The sequence below is a fragment of the Schistocerca nitens genome, chromosome 5 (assembly GCF_023898315.1).
Source record: "Schistocerca nitens isolate TAMUIC-IGC-003100 chromosome 5, iqSchNite1.1, whole genome shotgun sequence".
NCBI classification, from domain to species: Eukaryota; Metazoa; Arthropoda; class Insecta; order Orthoptera; family Acrididae; genus Schistocerca; species Schistocerca nitens.
The window spans coordinates 216939917-216957127 of record NC_064618.1 but is presented as its reverse complement, the minus strand read 5'-3'; the positions used below and the strand labels follow the sequence as shown (position 1 = coordinate 216957127).

The following is a 17211-nucleotide window of genomic DNA, read 5'->3' as shown; positions in this document are numbered from 1 at the left end:
GTAAATAACAGCGGCTCACCTATTTACTACAGACATTGACGTCGGTGGCTGCAGTTCACTATTTGTCCGATTTTAACGCTATGGAATAACACCGCACCAGACTTGTGGCACAAACATCCGTGTTGTAAAGGAAGTCGCTCGGTGAAAAGATGGTGGGTGGTCAAAATATGTACTAGATTGGTGCCCAGTTAACCAAAAAAGATTTAGGGGGAGGCCACCGGACAGATGGTGCTGAAAGACAGCTGGACTGAACTTACAACGGGAAGCCCAAGATCGGCACAAATGGAAGAATCTGTAGGGGTCCTAATTTGCTTGTCAAATAGGCCGCATCACCAAGTACTCGAATTGGCTGATGATGATGATGAATATGATGATGAATTCACATTAGGATTTCTATTTTCTTTTCGTGGATCACTTCACGCGCATTTTAGAAGATTCCAATAAATAAGGTACCGCTGCTTCATGGTTCAGTTAAATGTGAGCAGGTCATCGACTTCCGTTGCAAACAAAAAGAGAATCGCAAGCACGTTCTAGGTTTCAATTTTCTGTCTGGACCTTACTGTCGCAGAAATAACAGTATCTCTGTCCTCTATTTCTGATCAAGGATTGCAGAAGGTTCTTTTCGATTGTAAGGCAAATGCTAAAACTGAAAATCCCCTGTACTGGATTCCATCCAATTTGGCATTCACTCCGCCCGTCAACCAGCCCGCCTGATATTTGGATAAAAAAAAATAAAGATGAGAACTTGGTTTTACAATTGGTTACATCTCTAATAGCTTACTCTAGCCTTGTTGAGAAGAATAAAACATATTACAAGCTATTTGTAAACTAAGTTATTTATAAGCCAATGTATTTGCAAGCTAAAGCCTCTTTATTACTAAGCGATTAGCTACGGCTACTGAAGTTCCACGTTCGATTCACAGGAACTACCTTAGGATGTTCTGTCTGGGAATTGCCTGGAACATAGTCTGCTCAGTCGTTTACGGTCAACCGTGAAGCTGAGCTAAAACATGAGCAGCGACGATTATACAGAAGCCGCTGAAGTAAACGTTCTCCCTCATTATTTTATTATGTCATGTTTGCTGTTGGATACCCTAGGCACATCAGTTGTCAGTAACATTTACTAGTCTACAACTGAATCTTTCTCCTGTTTTCAGGTCTGCTGAGGCTACAGAACATCTACCAGAACCTGCGTCCTGGTCCGAAGGCTCTGAACGTAGCGGCCGTGAAGCGAGTCCAGAACGCGTCGGAAGCAATCGACTACCTGCACAGCCTGGAGGAGGTCAGCAGGTACTGCGGCATGCCAGAACTACTCAGCAAAGCCATCGCCTTTTACAGGGTGTACCCTTGCCACATGTATGTAAAATGCTTGACTATTCACTGGAGAAACTGCCGTTGAGGGAACACGCAAATCCATACATATTATAAAAATGTGTGAATATGGTGTCCGAAAGAACAGCTACCATCAGTGACCATGCTGCTCTCTTAGAATGAAATGATAATTAAATCAAGACCCTAAGCTGTCGACAGGCATTGATATACATCAATGGGGACAGCTGAAAATGTGTGCCCCGACCAGGACTCGAACACGGGATCTGCTGCTTACATGGCAGACACACTATCCAACTGAGCCACCGAGGACACAGAGGATAGTGCGACTGCTGGGATTTATCTCTTGCACGCTCCCCGTGAGACCCACATTCCCAACTTAATCTCCACACACTACATTCTTAGTGCCCCTGCAAGTTACACTCATTACTCGCGGCAGACAATCTTACCGAGTCCCGTAAGAGTTCGGGCAATGCGTGCACATCCAGCACAGAAGAAGGTCAATGGCCAGTTAGCCTTAACTATATAAGGTAGTATCTGTCCGAAAGAATAGATACCATCGGTGACCATGCAGCTTCCTTGGAATGAAACGATAATTAAATCAAGCTGTCGACAGGCGGTGATATTACATCAATGGGGACGGTTGAAAATGTGTGCCCTGACCGCGAATCGAACCCGGGATCTCCTGCTTACATGGGAGACGCTCTATCCATCTGAGCCACCGAGGGCACAGAGGATAGTGCAACTGCTGTGATTTATCCCTTGCACAGTCCCCGTGAGACCCACATTTCGGACATGTCCGAGAGAACAGATACCATCTTCTTACAGTTAAGGCTAACCGGCCATTGACCTTCTTCTGTGCGGATGCACACACATTGCCCGAACTCTTACGGGAATCGGTAAGATTGTCTGCCGCGAGTAATGAGTGTAATGGGCAGGGTCACTACGTATGTAGTGTGTGAACATTAAGTTGGGAATGTGGGTCTCACGGGGAGCGTGCAAGGGATAAATCTCTGCAGTCGCACTATCCTCTGTGCCCTCTGTGGCTCAAATGGATGCCGGCACGGTAGCTCAGTGTGTTCGGTCAGAGGGTTAGCTGCGTTCTGTAACAAAAAAAAAAAAAAAAAAAAAAGAGTAAATGGATCAACTAAGAACTTCAACGGGTGTCAGGGGACGTCCACCAGGAAGAGATGCAACGAACTATGACAAGAAAAAAAAAGATGGATAGAGCATCTGTCATATAAGCAGGAGATCCAGGGTTCGAGTCCCGGTCGGGGCACACATTTTCAGGTGTCCCCGTTGATTTATATCAAGCCTGTCGACAGCTTAGGGTCTTGATTTAATTATTATTTTATTATAAAAATGGATTTATGTGTTTGTGTATGTACCACATCTCGCTATAAACCACTGCAGTGATTTTAACCACACTTGGTACACATACCCCTTACTGTCACATAACAATCGCTATTCGGTTAAGAATCACTTGCCTCTCATAGTTCAGCGTTGACGATGAAATTCATTAATTCTGTGCTACTAATTCTATTCGCAATAAATTTCACAGACAGTATTCAAATAGACCACTAAATGCACATAAGAATTTATCTCATGGTACCACACATACGATATGTCATTTCATAAACACTGATGCGCCTGAAATTGGCCGCCTTGTGTAAGACGTTTAAATTCGTTACTTATTTATTACTAGCTCTATTCACAATAAATTTTTCAGACAGTATCTACACAAAAATATCAGCACACGGTCTGCTGCAGAGCGAAAATTTCATTCGCGAATTATCCACATATGCCGCTGAATGAATCTACAAAATTATATTATTGTATGACACGTAGGGCAGGAGATACGGCGTGATAAACACTAAGCTGCGTGAGAAACTGCCACATCATGCATGAAGGTTGAAAACATTTTTTCTTTACTACTAATACACTCCTACAGTCGAGTCAAATTTAAAAAATCCCTACAGCTGGCAATGCTTTTGACAGCTTTCAGCTGCGAAGCAAAGGGTGCAGGCGAAAAGGCGTTGCCGTAGTGACGTTTAAAAATTCGAGTTCTACACACGCGAAGCAGGTGTAACCGTACAGAAACCGGTATACTGTACTTACACATTTGTATACAACTCCTGTTTCTTTGTACGACTGTTTCATAATTTAAAATGAGTTTTCACGAAAATATCGATTTTTTTCGATATTACACTGCAAATATATTTAATTTTTTTGTTCTCGTTTCTTGTCGAAGACTGGCAAAATGGATATCTGGGCAGTCAGGAAGTAATAAAGCAGTCGCACCATGAGCATTGTTTCCAAGATGAGTGAGTGAGAGATACGACGAAGAATAATTCGAAATGATAACATTTGAGAGAGCAGCGCTGAAACATATTGCGTCTGCAATTACACCTTATTGTTCCCGGTAGGTGAAAAAACCTCTCCCTTAGAACTGGCCAGAAATTTCCCTGTGTGCATGGTTCTGGATCCCTAGTCAGGCAGCTTACATAGCCACACATACTACTACAATATTCCTCACCTGAGACACGTGCAGTGGAGCGTTTCCAATTTCGTTTCACATATTTTCTATTGGAGATTGATCGGGTGATACCGTGAACAACGGAGAGCGTTTGTACGTTTTTGATGATCCCTGCACATAGCAGCGTGTAACATAACCATCATTAACGTCACCTATTAGGCGTGTGCATAAGTTCGCAGCGTTTTTCCGTAAGTTTAATAACTACAAGAGATACATATAACAGAGGTTTGAGTCATGAATAATATATTTTACGTCAATATTTGCACCAGCCTGCCAAATCTGGAGTAACTTTTCGATTCCGCAACTGTAGAAATCCACGGTTTCATGGCGAAGAAATCGTCGACAAATGTTCGGAGCGCATTTTCACCCGAAAAAGAAACTGCCTGAAGACTGTTCGCTCGAGAATGGAAAAGGTGAATGGGTGCGCAAGATTAGGTGAATAATGGGATGGAGAATTGATTTCAAGCCCAAATTCCGTATCAGGTCTGAATAAGGTCAAAAACTGACCGAAAATGATAATCGAAAAGATAAGGGTTTTTTTTGCTGTCGATACTGTTTATGTTCATTTTAAAGTACTCAAATCCAGCCGCTGCTCTCCTTGAGACATTCTCAAAAATTACACAAACAGAAGAATATCCGATAAATGTTTCAACTTGCCCACTAGTGTCCACAGCTCCACTCACTATATACAAATGACAAAGTAACAATTTGTAAACTCAAACAGCAACAGTGGATGACAAATAAAAAAAAATGACAGTTGACAAATAAACCCATAGCAGCGGGAATGCCAACACGCAAAACAAAAATGCTACGAACTTATGCACCAACGTATTATTAGCCACGGCACCTCACAAAGTAAGTTTAGGGAAGCTGTACACGGTTATTAGCTATGAAAGGAGCAATATTGACACGAAAAGTTACCCATGTTGGTCAACTCTAAGCACCTGACACGAGCTGCAGCTTTCCTGGCTATCTTTTCTTTTGCAGTTCAATTAGACAATCTGAAATTTGAAATGAATATGGAGACAGGCTGGTGATAAACCCTTCAATATTTCGTAAAATCACAGTTACCGTTATCAGATAATAGTAATCGGCTAGTATATCGACCCTCACAAATTCGAATAGGCTCTGCCAGTAAATACATTTTGACAGAACTAATTAAAATTGTATACTTTTAACGACATACGACTTGACAGATGTCCTGTCATCCTGTCCCTTCTTCTCCTCTGGGTTTTCCACATATTCCTTTCGTCTCTGATCCTGCTCAGCACCACATTCTTTACGTTATCAGTCCACCTAATTTTCAACATTTGTTTGTAGCACCACATCTCAAATTGTTCGAGTCTCTTTTGTTCCGGTTTTCCACAGCCCATGTTTCCATACAAGGCTGTGCTCCGAACGTACGTTCCCAAAAATCTGCTCATCAAACCAAGGACTATGTTTGATACTAACATACTTCACTTGCGAAGGGAAGCCCTTTTTGCCAGTGCTAGTCTACTTTTTATGTCCTCCTCGATACGTCACTGGTTATTTTGCTGGCTACGTAGCAGAATTCCAATTCATCTACACTCCTGGAAATTGAAATAAGAACACCGTGAATTCATTGTCCCAGGAAGGGGAAACTTTATTGACACATTCCTGGGGTCAGATACATCACATGATCACACTGACAGAACCACAGGCACATAGACACAGGCAACAGAACATGCACAATGTCGGTACTAGTACAGTGTATATCCACCTTTCGCAGCAATGCAGGCTGCTATTCTCCCATGGAGACGATCGTAGAGATGCTGGATGTAGTCCTGTGGAACGGCTTGCCATGCCATTTCCACCTGGCGCCTCAGTTGGACCAGCGTTCGTGCTGGACGTGCAGACCGCGTGAGACGACGCTTCATCCAGTCCCAAACATGCTCAATGGGGGACAGATCCGGAGATCATGCTGGCCAGGGTAGTTGACTTACACCTTCTAGAGCACGTTGGGTGGCACGGGATACATGCGGACGTGCATTGTCCTGTTGGAACAGCAAGTTCCCTTGCCGGTCTAGGAATGGTAGAACGATGGGTTCGATGACGGTTTGGATGTACCGTGCACTATTCAGTGTCCCCTCGACGATCACCAGTGGTGTACAGCCAGTGTAGGAGATCGCTCCCCACACCATGATGCCGGGTGTTGGCCCTGTGTGCCTCGGTCGTATGCAGTCCTGATTGTGGCACTCACCTGCACGGCGCCAAACACGCATACGACCATCATTGGCACCAAGGTAGAAGCGACTCTCATCGCTGAAGATGACACGTCTCCATTCGTCCCTCCATTCACGCCTGTCGCTACACCACTGGAGGCGGGCTGCACGATGTTGGGGCGTGAGCGGAAGACGGCCTAACGGTGTGCGGGACCGTAGCCCAGCTTCATGGAGACGGTTGCGAATGGTCCTCGCCGATACCCCAGGAGCAACAGTGTCCCTAATTTGGTGGGAAGTGGCGGTGCGGTCCCCTACGGCACTGCGTAGGATCCTACGGTCTTGGCGTGCATCCGTGCGTCGCTGCGGTCCGGTCCCAGGTTGACGGGTACGTGCACCTTCCGCCGACCACTGGCGACAACATCGATGTACTGTGGAGACCTCACGCCCCACGTGTTGAGCAATTCGGCGGTACGTCCACCCGGCCTCCCGCATGCCCACTATACGCCCTCGCTCAAAGTCCGTCAACTGCACATACGGTTCACGTCCACGCTGTCGCGGCATGCTACCAGTGTTAAAGACTGCGATGGAGCTCCGTATGCCACGGCAAACTGGCTGACACTGACGGCGGCGGTGCACAAATGCTGCGCAGCTAGCGCCATTCGACGGCCAACACCGCGGTTCCTGGTGTGTCCGCTGTGCCGTGCGTGTGATCATTGCTTGTACAGCCCTCTCGCAGTGTCCGGAGCAAGTATGGTGGGTCTGACACACTGGTGTCAATGTGTTCTTTTTTCCATTTCCAGGAGTGTATTTCGTGACCATCAATCCTGATGTTAGTTTTCTCGCGGGTCTCACTTCTGTTCATCCAACGAACGTGCCTTGATTTTTCTTTACTTTCGCCTTTCTGCCATTTACTCTCAATCCATATACTGTACTCATCAGACTATTCATTCCATTCAGAAGATCATGTAATTTTTCTTCTCTTCTGCTGAGGGTAGTACTGTCATCAGCGAATCGTATCATTGATATGCTTTCACTTCGAATACTAATTCCACTTCTGAACCTTTCTTTTACTTCCATTATTGATTCTTCGGTATAGAGATTGAACGTTATGGGCAAAAGTATATATCCCTGTCTTACACCCTTTATAATCTGAGCACTTCGTTCTCAGTCTTCCACTCTTTTTATTCCCTCTTGGCTTTTGTTCATGTTGCATTTTACCCATCTCTCTCTATAGATTACCCCGGCTTTCCTCAGAATGTCGAACATCATGCACCATTTGACACTGTCGAACGCTTTTCCAGGTCGACAAATCCAATGAACGTGCCTTGATTTTTCTTTAGTCTTGCTTCCAGTACGAACTGCAACGTCAGAATTGCCTCTCTGGTGCCTCAATGACCGAGCGGTTCTGGGCGCTACAGTCTGGAACCGCGCGACCGCTACGGTCGCAGGTTCGAATCCTGCCTCGGGCATGGATGTGTGTGATGTCCTTAGGTTAGTTAGGTTTAAGTAGTTCTAAGTTCTAGGGGACTGATGACCATAGAAGTTAATTCCCATTTGTTGCCTCTACCTTTCCTAAAGAGAATCTGATCGTCATTTAACTCATCCTCAATTTTCTTTTCCATTCATCTGTATATTATTCTTGTAAGCACCTTTGATGCATGGGCTGTTAAGCTGATTGTGCGATAATTCTCGCGCTTGTCAGCTCTTGCAGTCTTTGGATTTGTGTGGACGGTATTTTTCCGAAAGTCAGATGCTATGTCGCCATACTCATACGAGGGTCAGTCAAAAAGTAATGCCTCCTATTTTTTTTTCTACGTTTAATTGTCAGGAAATTTAAATGCAATTACATAGGTTGAAAACCACAACATTGAGGATCATTTTGTCATTTTTCAATGTAATCTCCGCCCATCTCTACAGTTTTGGTCCATCTTTGAACAAGGGCATGTATCCCAGCACGGTAAAAATCACAGCTCTGCTTCCTAAGCCACTGACGCACGGATGTTTTGACGGCCTCCTCATCTTCAAAATGAATCCCACGATGAGCTTCTTTTAGTGGCCCGAACAGATGGAAGTCTGATGGTGCCAGGTCAGGGCTGTATGGGGGATGAGGCAAAACTTCCCATCCAATTTTGACAATCTCGTCAGAGGTGTGACGACTGGTGTGTGGTCTTGCATTGTCATGCAAAAGAAGAACATCTGCCATTGATTTTGTTGGGCGAACTCGCTGAAGACGTGCTTTAAGTTTTTTGAGGGTTGTGAGGTATTGAACAGAATTTATTGTGCATCCCTGCTCCAAAAACTCAACCAGAATCACACCCTCTGTATCCCAGAAAACTGTTGTCATAACTTTCCCTGCCGATCGCACAGTTTTGAATTTTTTCTTCCTCGGCGAGCTTGTGTGACGCCACTCCATTGACTGCCTCTTTGATTCGGGTTCAAAAAAATGCACCCATGTTTCGTCCCCGGTCACAATTTTTTTCAGAAACTCATCTCCCTCCAAACGGAAGCGCTGCAAGTGTTGGGAGGCTATTGTTTTCCTTGCCTCTTTATTCTGATCGGTTAACATTCTTGGAACCCACCGTGCACAAACTTTTGAGTACCCCAATTGTTTAATAATCGTGATCACACTGCCTTTACTAAGAGAAATAATGCGACACACTTCATCTGCAGTCACCCGACGGTCACCACGAATGATGTCATCAACTTGCTGAATGTTGTGTGGAGTCACTGCACTCACCGGCCTGCCGCTCCGCTTTTCGTCAGTCAACGGTGTTTGCTCTTCAGCTTCCTTACAACGACGAACCCATCGTCTAACAGTGCTGACATCCACTGTCACAACACCATACACCTTCTTCAGTCTTTCATGAATGCGTATGGGCGTTTCACCTTCTGCATTCAAGAATTCAATCACACAACGCTGTCTCAAACGAACATCGATGCCGGCCATCTTACAAACTTCTGCTGTGCTGCCACCTGTTGACACAGAAAGTTACTACTGCAGTGGATTGCAGAAGAAGGTTTGAGGAATGGCGCCAAATTCAAATTTTTCACTTAACTTAATTTCTTTAAGTAGAAAAAAAATGGGAGGCATTACTTTTTGACCGACCCTCGTACATTCCAGAAACCAACGGAAATAGTCGTTTTATTGCACTTCCCCCAATGATTTTAGAAATTCTGATGGAATGTTATCCATCCCTTCTGCCTTATTTGATCTCAAATCCGCCATAGCTCTTTTAAATTCTGATTCTGATACTCGAGCCACTATGTCTTACAAATCGACTCCCGTTTCTTCAAATACCACATCAGACAAATTTTCCGATTCATAAATACCTTCAACGTACCCTTTCCACTTGTCCACACTCTCCTCTGCGTTTAAGAGTAGAATTTCCGCTGCACTCTTAACATTACAACCTTTGCTTTTAATTTCACCAAAGGTTGTTTTGACTTTCCTATATGCGAAGTCAGTCCTCGCGGCAATCATTCTTTTTCGATTTCTTCACTTTTTCATGCAGCCATTTCATTCCTCAATGACTTGCACTTCTGTATTCCTGAATTTCCCTGTACATTTTTGTTCTTCTTTCGTCGATCAACTAAAGTATTTCTTCATAGTTACCTTTTTGTACATATGTTTTTTTTCTAACTTTCGTTATTTCCCTTTTTTGAAGTGGCCAATTCTCTTCAACTGTACTACCTGCAGAGCTACTACTTATTGTTCCATCTATAGCCTCACAAAACTTCAAACGTATCTCTTCATTCCTTAGTACTTTCGTATCCCTCTTCCTAGCTTATTGATTCTTTTGACTTATGTCTTAAACTTCACTACTACTACTACTACTACTACTACTACTACATTGTGATCTGAGTCTATCTCGGCTCCTGGATATGCCTTACAATCCTGTATATGAATCGGAATCTCTGTCCGACCATGATGGAATCTAACTGAAATCTTCCCGTATCAGCCTGCATTTTCCAAGTATACCTCCACCGCTTGTGATTATTGAACAGAGAATTCGCTGTTACTAGCTGTTACTTCTGAACTCAATTAGTCTATCTCCTCGTTTGTCATTCCCAGTTCCATGCCACATTCTTCTGTAGCCGTTCTTCTACTCCTTCCCCTACGACTGCATTCCAGTCCCCCATGAGTATTTGTTTTCATCACCCTTTACGTACTGTATTATCCTTTCAATGTCCTCACATACTTACTCTAGCTCTTCGTTTTGCGACGTCAGTATGTATATCTGAACAACCGTTGTAGGTGATGATTTGCTGTCGATTATAACAAGAACAACTCTATCATTGAACCGTTCACAGTAACACACACTCTGCCCTACCTCCTTATTCATATCGTATCCCACTCCAATCACATCATTCTCTGCTGCTTTTGATATTAATCTAGACTTATTAGACCAGACATACTTGCCTTCTTTCCATTTCACTTCTCTGACAGATACTATATTTAGAGTGGGCCCTTTGCATTTCTCTTTTCAGATTTTCTAGCTCCCCTACCACGTTCAAGTCTCTGATATTCCACACCCTGACTGTAAAGCGTTATCCTTTCGTTGGTTATTCAGTCTTTTTCTCATGTTCGCTTCCACATTAGTAGTCCCCTCCCGGAGATTCCAGTGGAGGACTATTCCGGAAACTTTTGCCTGTGGAGGGATCATCATGACAGTTTTTTCCAATTAAAGGCCACATGTCCTGTGGATACACGTTACGTGTCTTTAATGCAGTGGTTTCCATTGCCTTGTGCATCCTAACGCTGTTGATCATTGCTCATTCTTCCGCCTTTAGAGGCAGCTTCCCTCCCGAAGGACAAGAGAGTGCATTGAAACTCTGTCTACTCCACCGCCCTCTTTGACAAGGCCTTTGGCAGAATGAGAGTGATTTCATACGTCGGAAGTCTTCGGCCGCCGATGCTAATTATTAATCAAAATTTAAGCGCTAGCGGGTTTCGAACACGGTACGTATGCACGAAAGAAAGCATGTAGTGTCCGGTCTGAGACTAAAATTTAGTTTTAACTGAGGTAGTGAACTCATGGCAAGAGGTCTGGGATCATCGCAAGGGTTCTGAGTTCCCTAAAATATATTTTTAGTCACCAATTTAGCTTTATGACGCGCTGTGTCTGCGTGATGGGCACTCCACGCTTGTGCAGGCTGTCGCAACTTGGAAATTATTGCATCGTGCCACCTGACGGCGTCAGCAAATTGCAAAATGTTATTTTGTCATACTAAATTCTTTTTAACTGCAAGTGAACCACGGTATTTTTTTTTTTTGTATACTGTAGGTATGAATTAAAATGTAAGGATTTTTACGCAAAGTAATATACAGCTGTTTGCTAGGATGTGATACGATTGTGTGTTAACCTTATAGACTGAAAAGTCAAAGAAACTGGAACACCTTCTTAATATCGTGTAGGGCCTCCGCGAGTACGCTGAAGTGCCCCAACAGTACGCGACATGGACTCGACTAATGTCTGAAGTAGTCCTGGAGGCAACTGACACCGTGAATCCTGCAGGGCTGTCCATAAATCGGTAAGAGTATGAGGGTGTGAAAATGTCTTCTGAACAGTACATTGCAAGGCATCCCAAATGTGCTCAATAACATTCGTATCTGAGGAGTGTGGTGGCCAGCGGAAGTAGAGTGTTCCTGGAGCCACATATGGCAATTTTGAACGTGCGGGAAGGCGCATTGTCCTGTTGGAACTGCACCAGTCCATCGGAATGCACAATGGACATGAATGGATGCAGGCGATCAGACAATGTTTACGAACGTGTTACCTGTCAGAGTCATATCTAAACGTATCAGGGGTCCCTTATCACGCCACCTGTACACGCCCGAGACCATTACAGAGCCTCCACCAGCTTGAACAGTCCCCTGATGACATGCAGGGTGCATGTATTCATGCACCATTCACTCGATACATTTGAAACGAGACTCGTCCCACCAGGCAACATGTTTCCAGTCATCAACAGTCCAATGTCGGTGTTGAGAGGCGTAAACCTTGTGTCGTGCAGTCATCAAGGGTACACGAGTGGGCCTTCGGCTCCGAAAGTCCATATCGATAACGTTTCATTGAATGATTCGCACGCTGACACTTGTTGATGGTACAACATTGAAATTTGTAGCAATTTCCGGAAGGTTTACACTTCTGTCACGTTGAACGATACTCTTCAGTCGTCGTTGGTCCCGTTCTTGCAGGATCTTTTTCCGGTGGCAGCGATTTTGGAGATTTGATGTTTTACCGGATTCCTGATATTCACGGGACACTCGTGAAATGGTTATACGGGAAAATCCCCACTTCACCCCTACCACGGAGGTGCTGTGTCCCATCGCTTGTGCGCTGACTATAACACCACGTTCGAACGCACTTAAATCTTGATAACTGGCATTGTAGCAGCAGTAAGCTATCTAACAACTGCTCCAGACACTTGTCGTATGTAATCGTTGCCGACCGCAGCGCCGTATTCTACCTGTTTACATATATATGTAGTTGAATACGCAAGCTTATAACGGTTTCTTTGGCCCTTCAGTGTATTATGTGTACCTTTCTTCTTTATATGAGTGAAGTGCCTACATGTGTCGAAATATGTAGATAAAATGACAAAAATTTCAGACGTACAAAACTTGTTTTATATAGCAGTCACACTGCTGCAACAAGGAGAGTAAGGGAACCAGCGCAAAAATGCTCCTAATGAAGTACAAAAAAGTGGGAATATGCTTCTCTTTATAAGGGGCTCACAGAAAATCGGGAACCAGCTGCCTCAATCTTCAAAAAAATGGGTCAAATGGCTCTGAGCACTATGGGACTTAACTTCTGAGGTCATCATTCTCCTATAACTTAGAACTACTTAAACCTAACTAACCTAAGGACATCATACACATCCATGCCCGAGGCAGGATTCGAACCTGCGACCGTAGCGGTCGCGGGGTTCCAGACTGTAGCGCCTAGAACCGCTCGGCCGCCCCGGCCAGCCCTCAATTTTCATTTCGTCTCCTTCATCAGAACTTTCGGTACGCGAACGTGCTGGAAGAGGGTAGCGAGACAATGACGATGGAAGAGAGAGAGAACACAGTGCCAGTGCTAGAGGAGGAGACCTCGATGATGGGAGAAATTGGCAATGAAAGAGAAATACAGACGGATGAAGACAATAGCGTTGGGAGCCAAACAGAGAAGAGACAGTGATCGCCGGTGAGACACAGTGGCAGTAAAAGAGAAAGAGAGATGGATGGTGATAATAGCAGTGGGAGTAAAGGGGAGAAGGGACAGTGGAAATGAAACAAGAAAGATGAGTGAAGAGCATACAAAATTTCTCCTGATTCCCTATCCATACGAGGTGACGTTAGTGGTGTAGTGGTTAGAACACCAAGCAAGCCATTTCCAAGGACATGTGTGGAGAAGAGTCTACGGCGGTTGACGAGAAGACTGCCGACTGTAAACGAGGACGGAGGAGAGTGGCAATGGGAGAGAAAAAGAATGGGGCGAGGACAATGACAGCGTGACAGAGACTGAAATTAGCAGAGAAGAAGACAGTGGCCATGAATGGCGAGGAAATTGGAATAAGGTTTGAAGCAGCTGGTTGCCCACTTACCTTCAGAGTTTGTATTCGCCTTTTGTGTGGTACGATTGCTCCGACAGGAGCATTTTCCCGCTCGTTGAACATATGAACATACGAACATCAGCTACGTCAAACGTCGACGGAACACCCTTGTTACTTCGCTGATGTACTGAAGTGACGGAATGACATTGCGCGTCCACTGCATGACAGCTAGCAAAGCCTGGTGGAAAGTGCTCCAAGCTCTGGCATGCTATGCAGAACCAACTGAACAGACAGAGTTGTAGTGGCAGCCCTCTGATGATGGAACCAAACAGTTCCACTGGCTGAAGCATGTACGACTATAATAATGTCAACGTATCAGTAAACAGTTTCACATCTATCAGTTTCATTTTTGTGTGCTATTCTGTTTTGTAAACTGCTGCCTATAGCGGTCGTCTCTTGGGCTGCTTACAGAGAGTGCGGCAGAACCGAATACGCAGTTTTAAGGAGCAATAAAAAGTAAATCTGGATGTATTGAGAAAAAATATTTTTTTGTTTTCTAAATTAGTACAATATACAATTTTACATTCATTTAGTTTTGAACATAATGTCCTCAAGATGCGGCCGCTAGCATCAATACATTGTTGTAGACGATCCCTGAAGTTTCGAGCAGGTTTTGCACACATATCGCAGTATACGGCACCACGTCGTCAATATTCCGCTCTTTTGACTATGGTAGGGCATGAGGGGGTTTTTTAAAACCTTTTCCTTCAGATATCTCCAAAGAAAGTAGTCACAAATGCTCAAATCCGGTGATCGCGGAGGCCACCCGACATCATCCCTCAAAGAGACGTGGCGTCCCGGAAACATTTCTCGCAAAACATCAAGTGAAATTCGAGCTGTGTGAGCAGTAGCTCCATCCGGTCGGAACCACAAATCCCCCCTGTCCATGTCCTTCAACAATCTCGTCCATTGTGGGTTGCACAAAATTTTTCAACATTGAAACATGAAGTGTGAAAGTCACTGTCACGGTCACTCCTTCCTCCTCAAAAAAGTAAGGGCCTACCAGGCCAAATTGTGATATGGCACACCGCACTGTCACTTTAGGAGTTGCGATCTCTCATGACTAATTCGGGGGTTATTTGCAGCCCAGTAGCGAACGTTTTGCTTATTCACGCACCCAGTAAGATGAAAATGTGCCCAGCCACTACTCTGAAGTAACTGCGTTCGCAGGGATCTGCTCACACTGATTTTGACAGTTGGCGTAGTCTGCTGGGCGTAATTCTTGAGCAAACATAATTTCGAAACTTCCTGCCAGATTAAAACTGTGTGCTCGACCGAGACTCGAACTCGGGACTTTCGCCTTTCGCGGGCAAGTGCTCTACCAACTGAGCTACCGAAGCACGACTCACGCCCGGTACTCACAGCTTTACTTCTGCCAGTACCTCGTCTCCTACCTTCCAAACTTTACAGAAGCTCTCCTGCGAACCTTGCAGAACTAGCACTCCTGAAACAAAGGATATTGTGGATACATGGCTTAGCCACAGCCTGGGGGATTTTTCCAGAATGAGATTTTCACTCTGCAGCGGAGTGTGCGCTGATATGAAACTTCCTGGCAGATTAAAACTGTGTGCCCGACCGAAACTCGAACTCGGGACCTTTGCCTTTCGCGGGCAAGTGCTCTACCAACTGAGCTACCGAAGCACGACTCACGCCCGGTACTCACAGATTTACTTCTGCCAGTACCTCGTCTCCTACCTTCCAAACTTTACAGAAGCTCTCCTGCGAACCTTGCAGAACTAGCACTCCTGAAAGAAAGGATATTGCGGAGACATGGCTTAGACACAGCCTGGGGGATGTTTCCAGAATGAGATTTTCACTCTGCAGCGGAGTGTGCGCTGATATGAAACTTCCTGGCAGATTAAAACTGTGTGCCCGACCGAGACTCGAACTCGGGACCTTTGCCTTTCGCGGGCAAGTGCTCTACCAACTGAGCTACCGAAGCACGACTCACGCCCGGTACTCACAGCTTTACTTCTGCCAGTACCTCGTCTCCTACCTTCCAAACTTTACAGAAGCTCTCCTGCGAACCTTGCAGTACTAGCACTCCTGAAAGAAAGGATATTGCGGAGACATGGCTTAGCCACAGCCTGGGGGATGTTTCCAGAATGAGATTTTCACTCTGCAGCGGAGTGTGCGCTGATATGAAACTTCCTGGCAGATTAAAACTGTGTGCCCGACCGAGACTCGAACTCGGGACCTTTGCCTTTCGCGGGCAAGTGCTCTACCAACTGAGCTACCGAAGCACGACTCACGCCCGGTACTCACAGCTTTACTTCTGCCAGTACTCCGCTGCAGAGTGAAAATCTCATTCTGGAAACATAATTTTGAAAGGATGGAACTTCAAATCGCATAGCAGAATCCTTCTCAAACTGCGGTCTGAAATTCCGAATGCAACAGCATGTCGTCGAGCAGAACGTTGCGGCGATTGTTGAGCTGCTGTTCTCACCCGCTGCACGTTTTATGGCGTTCTGATGGATCTGCGCCGGCCACGTGTATCTATTCTTAGTGTGCTACCAGTTTCCTCCAACTGCCGAACCCAGGACAGAATTGTGTTTGCATTAGGAACGCCGTTGTTGCGTGGAATATTGAAATGTCGCCGAAAAGCTCGTTGTGTACCGATCACAGATCTGTTGCTTTCATAATAAGCGCGAACGGCAAAACCACGATGTACTCCGGTCCAGACCATGCTGGCTACTGAAATGGGGTCACCTACTGAAGAAAGCCAAACCAGATGCAACTACCTATCACCAACACAACCCCAGCGGTAATCGATAGAAACTGCTTAGTCTGTTCTGCCGCACACTGTATTAACCAGTACGTCGGTTGAGGATGAAGGAAATAGAGGAGTGCTTCTTCTATAATAGGCAAACTGGACATTTTACTACTAACAAAAGTTCTACATCTATGTACATTCTTACTCCACAAGCCATCATGTCGGAGGGTACATTGTACTCCTAGTAGTCATTCTCATCCATTTTCCACTCGAAAATGAAGCAAGGGGAAAGCGACAGCCTGCATGCCAATAATCCTGTCCTTGTGCCTCTGCGAGGACAGGTCTTAATTTGAAAATTGAACCCGAAACCGCAGAATAATACCAGCCTAAAAAATGTCAATAATTTGTACCAAGATTAAATAAATTTTGCGAATCTAAATAAAGTAAAGAAAAAGGTTCAAATGGCTCTGAGCACTATGGGACTTAACATCTGTCATCAGTCCCCTAGAACTTAGAACTACTTAAACCTAAATAATGTAAGGACATCACACACATCCATGCCAAAGGCAGGATTCAAACCTGCGACCGTAGCGGTCACGCGGTTCCAGGCAGAAGCGCATATAACAGCTTGGCCACAGTGGCCGGCTAAATAAAGTAAAGTCTATCTTTAAGTGCAGAAGAGAGCTGCTTGTGATGAGTGTTTACTTCACTACAGCTTTTATGGGGAGTGTGAATAATTTTAGGCTAGACCAATGAGTTTGCAAGCCCAGCTTCTCATGTGCCTAGTATAGAAACTTACCCTTCGCTTCAGCTATTATAATGACGATTACACTGAAATGTTGGTCTTCTCA

The 17211-nt window shown here is 44.9% G+C and overlaps 1 protein-coding gene across 1 annotated transcript in view; it reads left to right on the top strand.

Moving 5' to 3' along the window:
• Positions 1 to 17211, top strand: part of LOC126259554 (glutamate receptor 1-like) — a 545373-nt gene that overhangs the window by 353720 nt on the left and 174442 nt on the right. The window contains exon 5 of the mRNA XM_049956439.1: positions 1158 to 1290. Coding sequence (XP_049812396.1) covers positions 1158 to 1290 — 133 coding nt within the window. The remainder of the gene's footprint in view (positions 1 to 1157; positions 1291 to 17211) is intronic.